The sequence below is a fragment of the Cetorhinus maximus genome, chromosome 7, assembly GCF_964194155.1.
Source record: "Cetorhinus maximus chromosome 7, sCetMax3.hap1.1, whole genome shotgun sequence".
NCBI lineage: Eukaryota > Metazoa > Chordata > Chondrichthyes > Lamniformes > Cetorhinidae > Cetorhinus > Cetorhinus maximus.
In genome coordinates, this window is record NC_135885.1 from 9,228,714 (window position 1) to 9,247,038 (window position 18,325).

At 46.3% G+C, this 18,325-nt stretch overlaps 1 protein-coding gene across 1 annotated transcript in view; it reads right to left on the reverse strand.

Annotated features, from left to right (window-relative positions):
- Window positions 1-2,701: 2,701 nt before the first annotated feature.
- LOC144683077 (steryl-sulfatase-like) overlaps window positions 2,702-18,325 on the reverse strand; it is a 50,868-nt gene continuing 35,244 nt past the window's right edge. Inside the window, exons 6-8 of the mRNA XM_078546105.1 lie at window positions 12,437-12,596; window positions 11,206-11,327; window positions 2,702-4,421 (exon numbers count right to left, since the gene is read on the reverse strand). Coding sequence (XP_078402231.1) covers window positions 4,036-4,421; window positions 11,206-11,327; window positions 12,437-12,596 — 668 coding nt within the window. The 3' untranslated portion in view covers window positions 2,702-4,035. The remainder of the gene's footprint in view (window positions 4,422-11,205; window positions 11,328-12,436; window positions 12,597-18,325) is intronic.

Sequence of the window (18,325 nt, forward strand, 5' to 3'; positions counted from 1 at the left end):
CTGGTTGGGTGGAAAGTGAGGACAAGGGGAACCCTGTTGTTGTTCTGGGAGGGAGGGGAAGGGGTGAGGGCAGAGTGCAGGAAACTGGTTGGACACAGTTGAGGGCCCTGTCAACCACAGTGGGGGAGCGGGGATTGTAGGGGAAATCCTCGGCTGAGGAAAAAGGAAGACGTGTCAGAAACGCCATTGTGGAAGGTAGCATCAGAACAGATGTGACTGAGATGGGGAAACTGGGAGAATGAAATGGAGTCCTGACAGGAAGCAAGGTGTGAGGAGGTGTAGCTGACGTGGCTGTGGGAGTCAGTGGGCTTGTAATGAATGTTATAATGAGGTCAGTGACAGTCCTGGGAAAAAAATGGCTGGATGTTTGGTGGTGGGATCACGGTCCAAGGAGAGGGAGGAAGAAATGGCTGAGAGTTGACGTTCAGGCTCTGCAAGGTTGAGGTTGGTATGTGAGACAATAACAGCACCACCTTTGTCAGCAGGTTTGATAACAAAGTCAGGATTGGACCTGAGAGAACGGAGTGCAGTGAGTTCGGAGAGAGACGGATTAGAGTGGCTGAGGGGGGGGTGGTGGAAGCAGAGAAATTAAGACCTCAAATAAGGCCGCCCCACAGCGATAACATATTACCGGCAACAAGCGGAGGGTTGGACAAAGTTTGGGGGGGGGGGTAACATAAATAAAAGCAAAATACTGTGGATGCTGTAAATCTTAAATTAAAAACAGGAAATGCTGGAAAATCTCAGCAAACCTGGCAGCATCTGTGGAGAGAGAAACAGAATTAACATTGATGAGTCCCCATGACTTTTCTTCAGGGGGAAGTAACATCTTGGGGGTGGGGGCTGCACCCAATGCACACAGGTCACCCCTCCCTCTACCCATAATATGCCCCTCCCCTTCCTCCTACCTTTCCAACAAGGCATTCTCACTCTTGCCTGCCACTGCCAGCATATTATGGGAGTACACGTGTGGATAGAGGGCCTTAACTTGGCCACTTAAGTGGGGGGGTGCGGGGGCTGTAAAATCCAGCTCATGACTGCCTTATCCTTCCTACCAAAACGTGCCACCTCACACTTATCCTTTTGAAGTTCATTTGCCAAGTACATGCCCATTCTGCCCATTTGTTACCGTCTTCCTTTATTTTGAGTCATCCTCTGTATTAGCTAATTTGGCATCGTCCGCAAATGTTGAAAATGTACATCTAATGGCAGAGTTCAAATCATTGATATAAATAGTGAGTAACACTGGTCCCAGCACCAATCTCTGAGATGCAGTAATTCCCAATATTTGCCAATCTGAGCAACTATCTTAAACAATTACTCTCTTTTTCCTGTGTCATAGTCAGCGTGCTATCCGCTCTGCTACAAATCCACTGAATCCAAATAATCTTACCTGAATCATGTGTCCACAGTGCAGTACCTTTATTGAAGGTTTTTTGCAAGTCCAAATATGTTGCTTTGGAGTTGTTGCTTAGTTATGTGATTTTTTCCTTAGTGCAATTTGCCTTTAATCTGCAAAACCAGCTCCAACAACACTCCAGAAGCTCGACACCATCCAAGACAAAGCAGCCCACTTGATTGGCACCCCATCCAAAATCTTAAACATTCACTCCCTCCACGCACAGTGGCAGCAATGTGTACCGTCTACAAGATGCACTGCAGCAACTCACCAAGCCTCCTTCGACAGCACTCTCCAAATTCGCGACCCCTACCACCCAGAAGGACAAGGGCAGCAGATGTATGGGAACACCACCACCCCCAAGCTCCCCTCAAAGCCACACACCATCCTGACTTGGAAATATATCGCCGTTCCTTCACTGTCGCTGGGTCAAAATCCTGGAACTCCCACCCGAACAGCAGTGTGGGTGTACCTACACCACATGGACTGCAGCGGTTCAAGAAGGCAGCTCACCACCACCTTCTCAAGGGAAACTAGGCATGGGCAATAAATGCTGGCCCAGCCAGCGATACTGACATCCCATGAAAGAACATGTTAAAAAAAAGGTGGTAGAATTTTAAGCGCAAATTACTTCCAGCACAACTTGAGTTGAAGCGATCTTTTGCGCTAGCTTAAAAAACATTGCACAAGTAGCCGGCCACAACTAAAAAAAACTGGCTATAGAGAATGGGAACCAGCATGAGGTAATCACCATTGGGAGTTTCCAGTAGTTGTTGGCTTATTTGTTGGCTTTCAAGGAAAGTCTAAACTAAACTGATTCTTTTGACATCAAGGACACTAATAGGAATGTTTTAAACTTATTGAATATAAGTATCTTTCAATAGCCTAAAATTGTCTGCTGAATCCCAATATAGGAAATGGTTCTGTATATGCAGGTGGTGGATTGATTGGTTAAAAGTTGGGACCCCCTCCCTGCGCTCCCCTCTCCCCCATTATCTCTATCAATCAGGCTGCCCATGGCTGGCAGCCCCACTTAAAGCAGCCCTGCAGTTAAATTCTGCAGTACAGTCGGAAGACCTGTACTCCCAGACTTCCTGACCTCGCAACATCTCCTCCACCCCCACAGAGCTTGCCCCCCCAGATGAAAATCCAGGCTTATGTCTTCAGTCACCAGGAAATTCCAGCTCTGGATGCCCTTACTTTGCCCCCATAAATAACATGACCACTGCCAACTTAACGCATGGCTTCGAACGAGAGTCAAAACTTAAGATAATCTCGCTAACCGATAAATCACAAGATTAGTGTGTTCCGTATGGTTTTTATTTGATAATCCCCTTCACAAAATATCTAAAATTCCAACATTAGCAAACACACTGAGGACACAGTATGTATATATATATAAAAAAAACTTAACAACCAAGTCATTTTTAGAGATTTAGAGAGGACTGGGCAGATTTATAACTATTTGCTTATCAAACATGCCTCAATAATTTCCTTTAAAGTGGAAAGGGTTCAGAGGTTCCTAAGTGGTAATGATTTTTGCATTTAACTCTTTTTTAATGCGACGCCGTCGATTTCCTACATTACAATGGCGCCTGCACTTCAAGGGTATTTCAGTGGCTGTGAAGCACTTTGAGATGACCTGAGGCTAGGAAACACGGTATATCAATGCAAGTCCTTAAGATTTATTTTCGTACGATTAACGACCAAATCCAACCCTTCCTATAGGATGCCACATGCGTATGCAAAATCTGTGCAGTGGCAGACCTCCCGTGGTTTTGCTGCCAGTATGTCAGAGGATGTGCTGCTCCACCACGTAATGCGTGAGGTATTAGTCTGTTATAGAGAAATAAGAGTTTGTTGAGCTGCTTTGTGTAACATGGTCCACCCCTTTCAGGCTGCCATTGTGGCACACACCCTGATGTCAATAGAAACGTTTGTTGGGTCTTCCGCAGATGCTGAAGTAGAAGGTTGAGGTTTTCTCTTATTGATTAGGCAAGTACTTACAAAAGCCCAGCCCCTCCCCAGAAGGTCAGAATGAACCATCAGGAAATGACTGGCTTTCTTTCCCTTTCCATTTCCTTTCCTGTGCAACAAAGGAATGATACGTACACGGGGAGGTGCAATGCCTGAAGCGTGATGGGCGCATCTTAATTTAGATCAGGTAGATGGGTCGGTAATTATCCCAACCATACTTGGCAGCTTGAGTTCAAACTGGAATCAGGCTTCTTCCTATTTATTGTAAATTTTGTGTTCATTGATAAAAGAATGTCAACAACAACCTCTTCACCCCTGCCTTAACCTGAACTTTAGTAGAACTCTCAGTGATGCACAGGTGCATCATTCCCAATTGAACACCAGCGAGCCATTCAGACTGAGCAAGACTGCCAATATAACTTTACTCCAGCCATCTTCCGTTATGGGGGAGTGCAAGAGATAGTGTGAAAGATAGAATGTGAGGTGGGAGGGGGGGGGCAGAGAGAGAGAGGGGTGAAGCAAAAATAAAGGCAGAGAAAGAAAAAAGAAAAGATAAGTGTGCTGAATGAGCAAAGAGAGGGAGAAAAATATAGCTATCCCACACGCACTTTTTTCCTTCAATCTGGGTTGAATTCAAACTCAAGACGAAGGAATTGTTTCTAATCCGTATTCCCAACCAGCGCTGGGCTTCTGCTTCTTTCATTATCACAGTGACAGTGCTCCCACACAGTGCTACAGCACGGCTGGAGCCAAGGCTTCCAAATCACGTTATTGAGTGACAGCTGATCAGGCACCGGCGTCAGAGTCCTCTGGTGCTTGTTCACGGCTTCTCTCATCGCTTCCAGAATTTGATAATACTGGGGCTCTGAGGTGGGTGTCAAAGGCGATGATTCTGCTGGGTCTCTCGAAAGGTCATAGAGCAAAGGTGGGTCATGTTGACTGACATAAGCTCCATAGCACATGCAAACGTGTGTGTCAAAGCAACCTTGTCTCCCTTCCGGATTGAAGTTTGGTGTGAAGAAGTGGGCTTTCCACACAGAGGAGCCTGTAACAAATGCAATAGACAATACATGAGGCCATAAAAATATTAAAGAAACCATTACTATTGACAATCGTGACAGATCACTTGGGTACGATGACCATCTAACTGCTGAGCTGAGGATTATCAGATCAGCCATGATCTCAATGAATGGTGGAGCAGACTCGATTGGCCGAATGGCCTACTTCTGCTCCTACGTCTTATGGTCTTCTGAAGCCAGGCTCTTCCAGGAGCCAATAGTATATACAGAATGCCTGTCACATTGCACATGTATAGACCGTATACCGTGAAAGCATTGTGGCCAAGCATAATAAAATACTTGAAATTCATTCTACTCAACCAAACTGACAGAAAACGGTCAAATGTTTTTTTATCTAGATAGTTTAGGAAAATTTCTCTCTGCTCCCCTTTCCCTCCCCTCCCAAGAACTTTTCCCTTTGCTGAAGTTGCTGATTGCTGAGGTGCAGTCCAATGGGGACAGGGCACCCTCTTGTAGCTCCAATGCAAGTTGGTGTTTTTCAGCCGTGAGCCTGCAATGGCAGCTTGTCCGGCATATTATCCGACCACGACAAGCCAAGCGTCACTGGAAATCCAACCTTTCCAAGGGCAATTTGGGATGGGCAATAAATGTTGGCTTTGACAGCGACAAGGGACGAGGTTTTCTGTGTCAGCTGTGGTTCAGTTGGTGGCACTCTCACCTCGGGAGGCTGAGAGTTCAAGATCCATTTCAGAGCCTTGAGCGCATAACCTAGGCTGGCACTCCAATGCAAGATTGCCAGAGGTGATGTCTTGTGATGTGAAAACCGCAACCTTGCCTACCCTCTCAAATGGAAATAAAAGATTCCAAGACACTAGTCAATACTAGTTAATACTTAACTCTTCAGCCAGTATCACTGGAAAAAAATGTTTTGGATATATCTCATTGCTACTTGTGGGACCTTGCTGTGTGCAAATTGTCCGCTGCATTTTGCTACATTGCAACAGTGACTTCAAAAGTACTTGATTCTTTTGGGATGTGTGGATACTACAAAATACTGTTTAAATACTAGTGGGACTCCATGAATGAATAAAGGCATAAGGGAACATTTGAGGGTTAGGAAAGAGACAAACATTGAGTACATTGGCAGCAAAAGTGTGCAAGATAAGAGAGACTATGAAGAGATTAGGAGAAGTCAAAAAACAATTAAGTCGGCAAAGAGGAACAATAAGATTAAATTATCAAGGAATATAAAAAAATGGTAAAATAACATTAATTAAAAAAGGAAGGCTGTGATGGAATTAGGACCATTAATGGATAGGCAGGATAATACCACAGCCAACAATAGAGAGATGGCGGAAATATGAAATAATTATTTTGCTTCAGTATTTATCAGGGAGATAGAAAAGATGGACATGACATTGAATGATGAGATGAGTAACGAGATAAATGTATTTAAAATAAAAGAACAGGATGTATTGAATGAACTAAACAAAGAGGATAAAACACCTGGTCCAGATGGATTGCATCTAAGAAATTTAAAAGAATCTAGAGGAGATCGCAGAGGTATTACTACTCATACTTAATAATTCATTGGTAAAATGTAGTGCCAGAACACTGGCAGATAGCTAATGTCCTTCCTATGTTTAGGAAGGGTCACAGAAGATGTATAGGGAATGAGGGGAGGTGGTGGCGTAGTGCTATTGTCATTGGGCTAGTGATCCAGAGACCCAGGGTAATGTACCGGGATAGAGGTTGGAATCCCAACACGGCAGATGGTGGAATTTAAATTCAATAAAAATCGGGAATTAAAAGTCTAACGATGACCATGAAATCATTTTGTAAAAACCCATCTGGCGATGTGGTTGTATCATAAAAACCCTCTGAAATGGCTGAGCAAGACACTCAGCTGTCTCAAACCATCACAGAAAACTGGATATGGAATGAAACTGAATGGAACACCCGACATGGACCTGGGCACAGGAAATGGTAACGGCAAACTCTAACCCTGTTGATCCTCCTTACTAACATTTGGGTGCTTGTGGCAAAATTGGGAGATCTGTCTCACAAACCAGTCAAACAACAGCCTGACAGACTCATGGAATCATACCTTATAGTTAATGTCCCAGACACCACTGGCAGGCCAGACCCAGCAGAGATGGCAGCACATTGAGGAGGGAGTTGCCCTGGGAGTCCTCAACATTGACTCTGGATCCCTTGAAGTTTCATGGCATCAGTTTAAACATGGACAAGGAAACCTCCTGCTGATTAGCACGTACCGCCCCCCACTCAGCACTCAGCTCATGAATCAGTATTCCTCCATGTTGAACACCACTTGGAGGGAGCACTGAGGGTGGCAAGGACGCAGAATGTACTCTGGATGGGGGACTTCAATGTCCATTACCAAGAGTGGTTGGGTAGATCCACTACTGATAAAGATAAGGCTGAAGCATTTGCAACAATCTTCAGCCAGAAGTGCCGAGTGGATGATCCATCTTGGTTTCCTCTGGAGGTCCCCAGCATCACAGATGCCAATCTTCAACAAATTTGATTCACTCCACATGATATCAAGAAACTCATGAAAGCACTGGATACTGCAAAGGCTATGAGCACTAACGATATTCTCGCAATAGTACTGAAGACTTGAGCTCCAGAACTTGCCGCACTCCTAGCCAAGCTGTTCCAGTACAGCTTCAACACTGGCATCTACCCAGCAATGTGGAAAATTTCCCAGGTATGTCCTGTATGCAAAAAGCAGGACAAATCCAACCTGGCCAATTACCGACCCATCAGTCTACTCTCGTTCATCAGCAAAGTAATGGAAGGGGTCATCAACAGTGCTATCAAGCAGCACTTGCTTAGCAATAAACTGCTCACTGATGCCCAGTTTGTGTTCCACCAGGGTCACTCAGCTCCTGATCTCATTACAGCCTTGGTTCAAACATTGACAAAAATACTGAACTCCAGAGGTGAGTTGAGAGGGACTGCCCTTGACATCAAGGCAGCATTTGATAGAATATGGCACTTTTTCTATATTCATTCATGGGATGTGGCCGTTACTGACTAGGCCAGCATTTATTGCCCATCCCTAACTGCATCAAGGAGCCATGGCAAAACTGGAGTCAATGGGAATCAAGGAAATCTCTTCACGGTTGGAGTCATATCTAACACAAAGGAAGATGGTTGTGGCTGTTGGAGGTCAACCATCTCAGTCCCAGGACATTGTTGCAGGAGTTTCTCAGGGTAGTGTCCTAGGCCCAACCATCTTCAGCTTTTCATCAATGACCTTTCTTCAATGTAAGGTCAGAAATGGGGATGTGCACTGATGATTGCACAATGTTTTGCACCATTTGCAACTCCTCAGATACTGAAGCAGTCCATGTCCAAATGTAGAAAGACCTGGACAACATTCAGGCTTGGGCTGACAAGTGGCAAGTAACATTCACAAAAGGTATTGAGGGATCAAGTAATGCACATGCCACACAAGTGCCAGGCAACACAAGGCAGAATCTAAACATCGTCCCTTGACATTCAATGGCATTACCATCGCTAAATCCCTCACTATCAACACCCAGTGGAGGTTACCATTGACCAGAACTGAACTGGACTAACCATATAAATACTGTGGCTATAAGAGCAGGTTAGAGGCTAGGAATCCTGCAGTGAACAACTTACCCCCTGATTCCCCAAATCCTGTCCACCATCTGCAAGGTACAAGTTAGGTGTGTTATGGAATACTCCCCACTTGCCTGGATGAGTGCAGCTCCAACAACACTTAAGAAGCTTGACACCATCCAGGACAAAGCAGCCCGCTTGATTGGCACCCCATCCACAAACATTCACTCCCTCCATCATTAACGCACAGTGATAACAGTGTGTACCACCTACAAGGTGCACTGCAGAAGTTTACCAAGCTTCCTTAGGCAGCACCTTCCAAACCCATGACCACTACCATCTAGAAGGACAAGGGAAGCAGACATGGGGAGGTGGTGGCATAGTGGTATTGTCACTGATTAGTATTTCAGAGACTCAGGGTAATGCTCTGGGGACCCGGGTTCAACAGAAAAAAATCTGGGATTCAAAGTCTGATGACGACCATGAAACCATTGCCCTTTAGGGAAGGAAATCTGCTGTCCTTACCTGGTCTGGTCTACATGTGATTCCAGAACCACAGCTATATGGTTGACTCTTAAAAGCCCCCTGAACAAGGGCAATTAGGGATGGGCAATGAATGCTGGCCTAGCCAGTGATGCCCACATCCCAGGAACGAATAAGAGGAAAAAAAAACATGGACCTGGGGGTTCTCCTTCAAGTCACTCACCATCCTGACTTGGAAATAAATTGCCGTTCCTTCACTGTCACTGGGTCAAAATCCTGGAACTCCCTCTCTAACAGCACCCTGTGTGTATCTACACCACAGGGACTGCAGCGGTTCAAGAAGGCAGATCACCAGCACCTTCTCAAGGGTAATTAGGGATGGGCAATAAATGCTGGCCTAGCCAGAGGCACCCACATCCCATGAATGAATTAAAAAAATTATAGACCATCAGTTTAATGCCGGTGGTAGGAATAATAATTAAATCTTTACGAAAGGAGAGAATAGAAGAACATCTAGGAATGAGAAAGGCTGTTTACGTTGGTCGGGGAATCTAAAACAGATAGCACAGTCTTGGGCTAAGGGGATGGTAATTTAAGACTCAGATGAGAAATTACTTCACTCAAATAGTTGTTCATCTTTGGAATTCTCTACCCCAGAGGGTTGTGGATGTTCCATTGTTGAATACATTTAAGGCTGGGAGAGACAGATTTTTGTTCTCTCAGGGAATTAAGGCGTATGGGGAACAGGCAGAAAAATGGAGCCCGAGACCAGCCATGATCATACTGAATGGCGGACTGAGTGGTCTACTCCTGCCCCTTTTCTTGTGTTCTCGTGATGATGAATGGTCAGTATGGATTTCAAAAGAGAAAATCTTGCTTGACCCAACATTACTGAATCCTCTGAGCAGGTAATATCAAGAGTAGGCAATGCAGGTTATACAGTAGGTGTAATTCATCTGGATTTTCAAAAGACCTTCATTAAGGCGCCCATAATCGACTAATGAATAAGGTCCGAGAATGTGGAGTCAGGGGACAAGTGGCAGAATGGATTGTTAGCGGCCTTCAAGACAGAAGGCAGAGTGTGGGAATAAAGAATGAGTTGCTCAGAGTGGCAGTAAGTGGCAAGTGGCTTTTCACAGGGACCAGGGTGAGATGGCTGTTCACAATTTACATTAGCGATTTGGACTTTGGAATCAAAAACGCTATTTATAAATTTGCGGATGACACTAAATCGGATGGTGGGATGGGGAGAGATTGTCAATATGGAGGAGGACTGCAAAAAATTACAGGAGAGCATTAATAAACTTGCAGATTGGGCAAATAATTGACAAGTGAAGTTCAACACAGATAAGTGTGAGGTCGTACATTTCGGGAGGAAGAATAGGGAGGTCACTTATTATTCGGAAGGTGCAGATCCAGGTGGGGTGGAGGAACAAAAGGATTTCGGAGGACAAATACATCAGTCACTAAAAGCTAGGCCACAGGTTAGAAAAACCATAAGAAAAGCAAACCAAGCAATAGGCTTTACTCCTAGAGGGTTAGATTTGAACAGTAGGGAAATTTGACTAAAACTGTATCAAACTTTGGTTAATGAGTACTCTGTGCAGTTCTGGTTGTCGTTACAAAATGTATTGAGAGGCTCTGGAGAGGATGCAGAGAGGATTTATGAGGATGACACTAGAACGGTGTAGGTACAATTATGAGGAAAGGATTTGACAGGCTGGGTCTCTTTTCTCTTGATTAAAAAGGCTGAGGTGTGACCTAATAGAGGTCTTTAAAATTATGGAAGGTTTTGATAGAGTGGCTTGAGAGAGATTGTTTCCTTCATGTGGAGAAGAGCATAACTAGAGACCGTCAATATAAGATAGTCACCAAAGAATCCAATAGGGAATTCAGAGGAAACTTCCTTACCCAGAGAATGGTAAGAATGTGGAGCTTGCTACCACAGGGAGTGGTTGATGCGAATAGTGTAGATGCATTTAAGGGGAAATTAAACAAGCATATGAGGGAGAAGAGAATAGAGGGTTATGATGTTAGATTTAGACAGGAAAGATGTGAGGAAGCGTGAATGGAGCATAAACACCATCATGGGCAGGTTGGGCTGAATGGCCTGTTTCTGTACCAGATGTACTATGTAATCCTACCTTCAAATGCAAAAAGTGGATTCTTTTGCTTGTGGGCCAGTGGTCAATCTGCGTGAAGATTAAAGGGGGGGTGGGATCATTTTTAAAAAACATGTAATGAGCTAAGCAGTACGGGAGCTATAATCTACAAGGTGTTTTAAAAAAAAAAATCTAGTCTTCTGTTAGGGCTTCACTGTAAACTAAGCAGTACTGGCCAAGTAGTTTTGTGTGAATATGTACGCGCATTTGGGCATAGGAAACGTTTGCCTTCTCAAATCATTAGATCAAAGATTTAAAAACGCACACTTGTTGAGCTGAACCTGAAAGTGACCAGCAGATACAACTATTCTTTGATTGTCCTCCAAAAAGCTCCTTTAACTATTTAAACCAGTGGCTCAATGGGGACTCCTGGAGCAGTGGCCTTAGAGAGATGAGACTGCAAAACATCAAAAGCCAGTAGGTGACACCAAAGGGTGTATGTGAGTGAACTACAGTAACCACCAAAATGTCTTGTAATTGAATATCTTAACATACCAGCTTCAATACATCTGTAACTAGGTTACATTACAGTACCAGAAAAGAATGAACTTACTATGCCTTGGATGCCAGCGAACTGCACTTAAATAGCTATTACAGTAGTGGAAGAGAAACTCGTGATCCGACTGCTGCACTTCACCTAGGAGCAAAGGCATCAGGTCCCGGCCATCGATTATCCTGGGGGAAGAGGAGGGTAGAGTCAAGTTTAGTATTTCAGTTGCTCAAGAAATGTGCAAGGTCAACAGTCAGCTGATTTCGGAGACTGGGTGAGGGATGGTTAGGTGCGGGAGAAAAGAGAAGAGCACAAGTGATCCGACCTGAAGGGTGCCTCTGACTGAACGTCATTAAGAAAATGGCTAGCACTCTACATATGGAAAGGAATGCCTCAAAAAACTTTGTGGAAACAGAGACAATGAACAGTGTGGGAGTGAGGGTACGGGTGGAAGTACAGGCGTAGGAATGGGAACTGGACAAAGGGTGAAAGAAGAGAGTTTGTGAAATGGCTCAAGAGGACAGGTGGAAGCGGCCGTCAGTCTTGGTGCAGAGAAAGGGGTGGTAGTAAGAGGTAGAATTGTTGAGTTGTGCAGGGCACACACACGGATATGTGACTGGCGGAGATCACAGGGGTAGGGTGTGGCAAGGCCACAGGGACATGTGCAGAGGATGACAGGTGCTTTTCATTTGGGGTACAGGAAACTAGCGGTACTTGGTGACTGCTGGGACTGTGGGGCTTTGTGCAGGATAGGACAACAGCTGCATCGTTCTGGTCATGGTGTAGCCTGTGGAAGGTGTAAGCAAGGAGAGCCTTCAAGGAGTTGAGTCTTGATGAAATGGTCATAAAAATAACTTGCATTTATTTAGCACCTTCCACCACCTGCAGATGCATCGAGGCCAATGAAATACTTTTGAAGTGTTGTCACTGCTGTGACGGAGGAAAAAATGGCAGCCAATTTGCACCTAGCAAGCTCCAATGAACAGCAATGATCAGAGGCATAAATATCGGCCAGAACACCAAATAGAACTCCGCTGCTCTTATTTGAGTATTGCCATGGCATCACCCGAGTGCATCTCATCTAAAAGATGGCATGTCTGACAGTGCAGCACTCACGGCTGCACCAGAGTGTCGGTCTGGATTAAGTACCAAGTCTCTGGAGTGGGATTTTGGAGCCGACTGACTCAGCGGTGACAGTACTACCAACTGAGCTAAAGGTGGCACCAAGGTTCACACTGATCTACCACCGGGGCTGTGATTGTCCCCTTCCTCCCCCAAGACCCCAGCTGCTAACCTGTTACTTGGCATTGCAGCTTTCGATAGTTTGAAGATCGTCGGGAAGAGATCCATGTTGCTGGTCGGCTCGTCGATGCTCTTGCCCGCTGTTAACACTCCAGGCCAACGGAGGAGACCTGGCACCCGGATGCCACCTTCCCAGTTTGTTGCTTTTCCTCCTAAACATTTAAGAGAGAAAAAAAAAATCCAAAGGCTGTGAAGAAGCCAAAACGTGGACAGAAAGATGAATTAACGGAAACAAGCTTGGTCACATGCCCGGCAGGGATGTGGGCATAGACGGTTGCCATATTTGCCTACAAAACTATGGTCATGCACATGAAAAGTAGTCCATTGTGACTGAAGAAACTAGGATCGTTCTCCTTTGGGCAGCCTTGGCTAAGGCAAGATTTATTGGAGCTGTTCAAAATTTTGAGGGGGTCTGACAGAGTTAAGGAGAAGCTATTTCCATGGGCAGGAGGGACCGTAATCAGAGGACACAGATTATGATAATTGGAAAAAGAACCAAAAGGGGGAAAAAGGAGAGTTACTGTCTTGAACTGCTGCAGTCCATGTGCTATAGGTACAACCTACACCGGAAACATGGTGAGGGGATTCCAGGATTTTGACCCAGTGAACTCCCTCCCTAACAGCACTGTGGGTGTACCTACACTGCACAGACTGCAGCAGTTCAAAGGAGGCAACTCACCAACCACCTTCTCAAGGGCAATTAGGGATGGGCAATAAATGCTGGCCTAGCCAGTGACGCCCACATCCCACACCGAATATAAAAAAGGAATGTCTGTTACTTATACCACATTGACTGCAGCAGTTCAAGAAGGCGGCTCACCCCCATCTTCTCAATGGCAATTAGGGATGGGCAATAAATGCTGGCGGCTTTGCCAGCGATACTCAAATCCCAAGAACAAATCAAACAAAGTATTTATCTCATGGTCTTTTGTAAGTTACTTTTGAACCCACCACTTTTTCAGACAGTGCATTCCAGATCACAACAAAAAAAAATACACCGGGTAGAATTCTTCCCCCCTAATTAAGGCCCGCCCAGCGTTACACACGCCTGGAAGTGCTGAGCACTCCCTGTGCGGGTGGGGGTGGGGGGGTGGGGGAGGTATTCCCTGAGTCGGGGCACAGAGCTGCCTCGGGGAGATTAGTTTAAGTTCCAAAACTTAATATAAGACATGTCCCCTCATGTGACAGTGTCACATGAACTGGGACATGTCAATGAACTTTAATGAAAAAATTAATTTAATTTATAGACCCTTCATCCCGCTCATGGATGAGGGGCCATGAAAAATGTGAAGGCCGCCTGGGCTCTTCGCCTGCCCCCCAGCCAACCTTAAGGTTGGACAGGCAGCTTTCTCAATAGGCTTAATTAGTTCATTAATGGCCTTAACCGGCCCATTGACAGTTCACCTGGCCACGCGTCCACCGAACTGAAGACCTAAATGAGGCGCAGTGACGTCGGGCCCCGTCCCTGCTCACCGAGTGAAGATTCAGCCCAACTGAGTGACTTGCTCGGCTGTGTAAGAGGGCAGTTAAAACCCAACCACAATGGCTGTGGGTCTGGAGTCATGTGTGGGCAAAACTGGGGTAAAGGATGGCAGATTCCCTCCCCTGAAGGACATTAGTGGAACCAGATGTGCTTTTGACAACAATCTGGTAACTCTTTTGAGTTATCAACAGTCACAGATTGTAACTCTTTCGAGTACAATCACAGTTCTTGGTTTTCGGAGTGGGACATGAACCCACAACCCTCTGATTCAAAGGCGAGGGTGCTATGAACTGAGCCACAGCTGACACCTCAAGGGTGGTTACTTACGGAGTATTTAACAGTTGTAACTCTTTCGAGTTATCAACAGATCGCATGTAACTCTTTCGAGTACATTCACAGTTCTTGGTTTCCGGGAGTGGGACATGAACCCACAACCTTCTGATTCAAAGGCGAGGGTGCTATGAACTGAGCCACAGCTGACACCTCTAACAATCTGGTAGTTTCACGATCATTAATGATGAGACCAGCACTTTATTCCAAATTTATTAATTAGCTGCACTTAAATTCCCCAGCTGTCGTTGTGGGATTTGAACCGGTGCCTTCAGAGCCTTAGTCCGGTCTCTGGATTACTAGTCCAGTAACATTACCGCTAGGCTATGAAAAGGAAACATTTGCAGTGCTGTATGGAAAGAGCAGAAAAACGGGACTAATTGAATGGATCTTTCAGAGTCAGCAACAGGCACATTGGACCCATTGGTAAATGGTATCCTTCAGTTCTGTAAGATTCTATAGGAGCTTTGAGACATTTTAATCTGATAAGATGTCATATTCTGAAAATATCGAATCAGACGGAAACATGGAAACCTTTTTACAGGTGTAATGAGGGAGATGTAGCATGTACTTATGGAGCTGAAAGTCTGGGTCTGTATTACTAGTAATATTTTATCAAGGATCACAATTCCAAGCAGTGTCTTGCTCGGTGATCTCATTGGGGATGCTCCGACATACTGCATCAGGCACTAATGCAATAACAAAATACTGTGGGTGCTGGAAATCTGAAACAAAAACAGAGAAAGCGGGAAATACTCAGCAGGTCAGGCAGCATCTGTGGAGGGAAACAGAATTAATGGGAGGGACTCACTTCCCCCTCGGACGCAAGTTTGGAGGCAGGGCGGTCAGGAGAGAGAGTGCGGATTGGAGGGTGGCCTTCCTACCCTGAGGCCAATGAAGGCCCTTAAGTAGACACTTTAGAATACCAGCAGCGGGCAGGAACTCGTCATCTGGAAAGACTGCCCTGCTGGCTTTGCCTATGGTTGACTGGGGCCCTGCAGGTACCCCCACCCCCCACTGCCCTTGTTGTCGACCCCTGTTCCCCATCCAACCCCCTCGCCAGCGACCGCCTGCCTGGCATCCCCATCCTGTCCCACCCGCCTCTCTCCAGGGATCCAGCACTGGGGTTCCCCAGTCAATACCAGCAGTGGCAGAGGGTGGGATTTCCACCCTGCACTGGGCTTAATTCAATGGGAGGTCCGACGTTGTCCAGGTAAGTGCTGGGTTGCCTTCAACTAGCACCGGGCCTCCAGAAAACACTCGATACAGAGTTCCCACCAGTTTTGAAGCTGAAAGGCGTGAACCCCACCTTGACCGTTAAGTCCCGACCAACGGTTGGGATTTTCCGGTTCCGCCCGTGGCGGGACCTGTCGGGGGAGGGATGGGAAATTTGGTGACCCAGCAAAACCGAAATCCCGGCCAATGTTCCAGGTTGATGACCCTCCGTCAGACCACCTAACGCAGGCTAATAGCAAAATACTGCGGATGCTGGAAATCTGAAACAAAACCAGAAAATGCAAGGAAAACTCAGCAGGTCTGGCAGCATCTGTGGAGGGAGAAACAGAGTTGAAGAAAGGTCATACGGACTCGAAACGTCTGTTTCTCTCTCCGCAGATGCTGGGGTCAGATCTGCTGGGTTTTTCCAGGATTTTCTGTTCTTGCATCGTATGCAAACCATGGGAGTACAAGTAATTGGGGTCATGAGATTCTCCTCTTTCAAGGCAGCAATGAGCACTGAAACTAGGCCCCAATGGAACTCTTCCAATAAGCCACCTTGATAGAACTATAACTCCTTGAATGCTCTGCAGCGAGAGTTTAGCTGGTAATCGGGAGATGTGCCATCTGTTTTCCTGCAGATGAATTTGATCCAGTGGTATTCAATATGCCGCCCTTGCGGCCTGCTGTACAACCCTCCTGCTCGACGCCACTCACCCACTCACTGTTTCCCTGCCTGACCCTCCCGCTTGCCTCTCCCGCTCCCTCGTTTGCTTCCTCTCATCCCTCCATCCCTCACCCGAGCCCTTGCTCACAGCAGGAGTGTCGGAGAGGGAAACAACGAGCGGGAGGGTCAGGGAGGGAAGCAGCCAGTGGATTGGCGAGCAGGAAGGTCGGGCAGGGAAGCAGAAGGTTGGGGAGGCAAGTGAGGGGGAGATGATGAGTGGGAGGATGGGTGAGGGAAGCAGGAGGGACGGGCGGGAAAGTGGCGAGCGGGAGGGTCAGGGAGGGAAGCTGCGAGTGTGAGGGAGGTGTCAAGCGGGAGGGGTTTGTGAGGGTAATGGGTGGGGGAAGGGAAGGAGTAAGTGAGAGGGTCCGGGAGAGAGGCAGCGAGCGGGAGGGTCAGAAAGCAAGAGGGTTGGGAAGGGAAGTGGTGAGGTAAGAGAGATCGTAAGTCAGGAGAGGCAGCAAGCTGGAGATGGAAAGCGGCAAACAGGAGGTAAATTGAAAGCGTTAGTAAATTTAAGAGTCAAGAAGTTAAGAGTTAGTAAGAGGATTTTTGGGCCAGATAATGTAAAAATTATAGGTTGGGATCGTAACCCACCTATGGTGTTCAGACATCCCAGTTTTGCATGAAAGGTCCCAGTGTCCTTGCAGTTTTCTTCAAAATGCTCAAATATCCGGGGTTTTTATAATTCTGGCTTTCACACAGCATCGGTGTCTCTCTACACTTTTTATCCCCACCGAGTCCCCTCGTCTTTACCCCGTCCCCTCACATTCCATTTTTACTGTCAGGCGGTGTTGGCAAAAGAACCCTTCTCGCACTGCGCTGCCCTCTGCCAATCTGCACCCAGACGTTTCCCATGCGCAGAAATTAATCCTTCTCACCAGCATCAGAGGCTGTGAGAGAATCAAGGGGGTGACGACAGAAGATTGACGGTGGTGTCCGCCAACTGGAAGCCGCACTTACAGAGATAGCACCAATCGGCGCTGAGGAAGGTGACAGGCAAGTTCTGCTGAGCCGTGCCGCGCAACCAAACTTCTCATTTAAGATCTGAAGCCGTCGCTTGCTTTCCTGCTTGTGGCTCTGGTTCTTCACACTTGAGCTATGCTCGCTAGTTTCCAGCTTCTGGCTGGTTGAAAACGTGTATTTTATTGTTAGAAGTAGAAGAACCCACCGTGGTATCATATGTAAATGTCCACGAAATTATCAAGGCTTTTGAATGGTTCTGCGTTTTGTATCTGCCAATAAGTCATAGCAACGCTATTATGTTGCTGCAGGGGACCGATTCCTCACCCACTGAGCCCCACATCCTCCCGCTCAAGGGCAAACCCCACCCCCCCATCTATCCCTCCTCCCACCCCTGGCCTCGAACCCGGAACAAGGACCTGGTTCATGTTGATAGAGGAATGAGGGATTGCCCTTTTGCTTACTTTTCATCTTTTGTCATTTTCTATCCTAAGCTAAGGAGCAAAAAGCCTTTTGAAATGTACCATTGTCAAGTGTCATAATGACCAGCAGAGGGTAGTGTAGAACTTCAAAAGGCCATAGGCAAGTTGATGGGGAGGGCAGACAGGTGGCAGGTGAAGTTCAATGTGGAGAAATGTGAAGGGATTCATTTTGGTACAAAGGACATGGAGAGACAAACATGAAATAAAGGGCTCAAATCTAAAGGGGATGCAGGAGCACGGAGACCTGGGTGTATGTGTGCAAAAGGCATTGAAGGTGGCGAGATGGGTTGGGAGTGCGGTTAATAAAGCATACAGTATCTTTGGCTTATTTAATAGGGGCATAGAGTACAAGAGCAAGGAGGTTATGTTGAACTTTTGTAAGATGCTAGCTCAGCCTCAATGGGAGTATTTGCGTTCAGGTCTGGGCCCCGCATTTTAGGGAGGATGTGAAGGCATTAGAGAGGGTGCAGAAAGAATTCACGAGAATGGTTCCAAGGATGAGGAACTTCAGCTTTGAAGATTAGATGGGGGAAGTTAGGACGGTTTTCCTTGGAGGAGAGAAGGTTGAGATGAGATTTGATAGAGGTATTCGAAATCATGAGGAGCCTGGACAGAGTGGATAGGGAAAAACTATCCCCACTCGTGAAAGGATTGAAAACGAGGGGGCACAGGTTTAAAGTG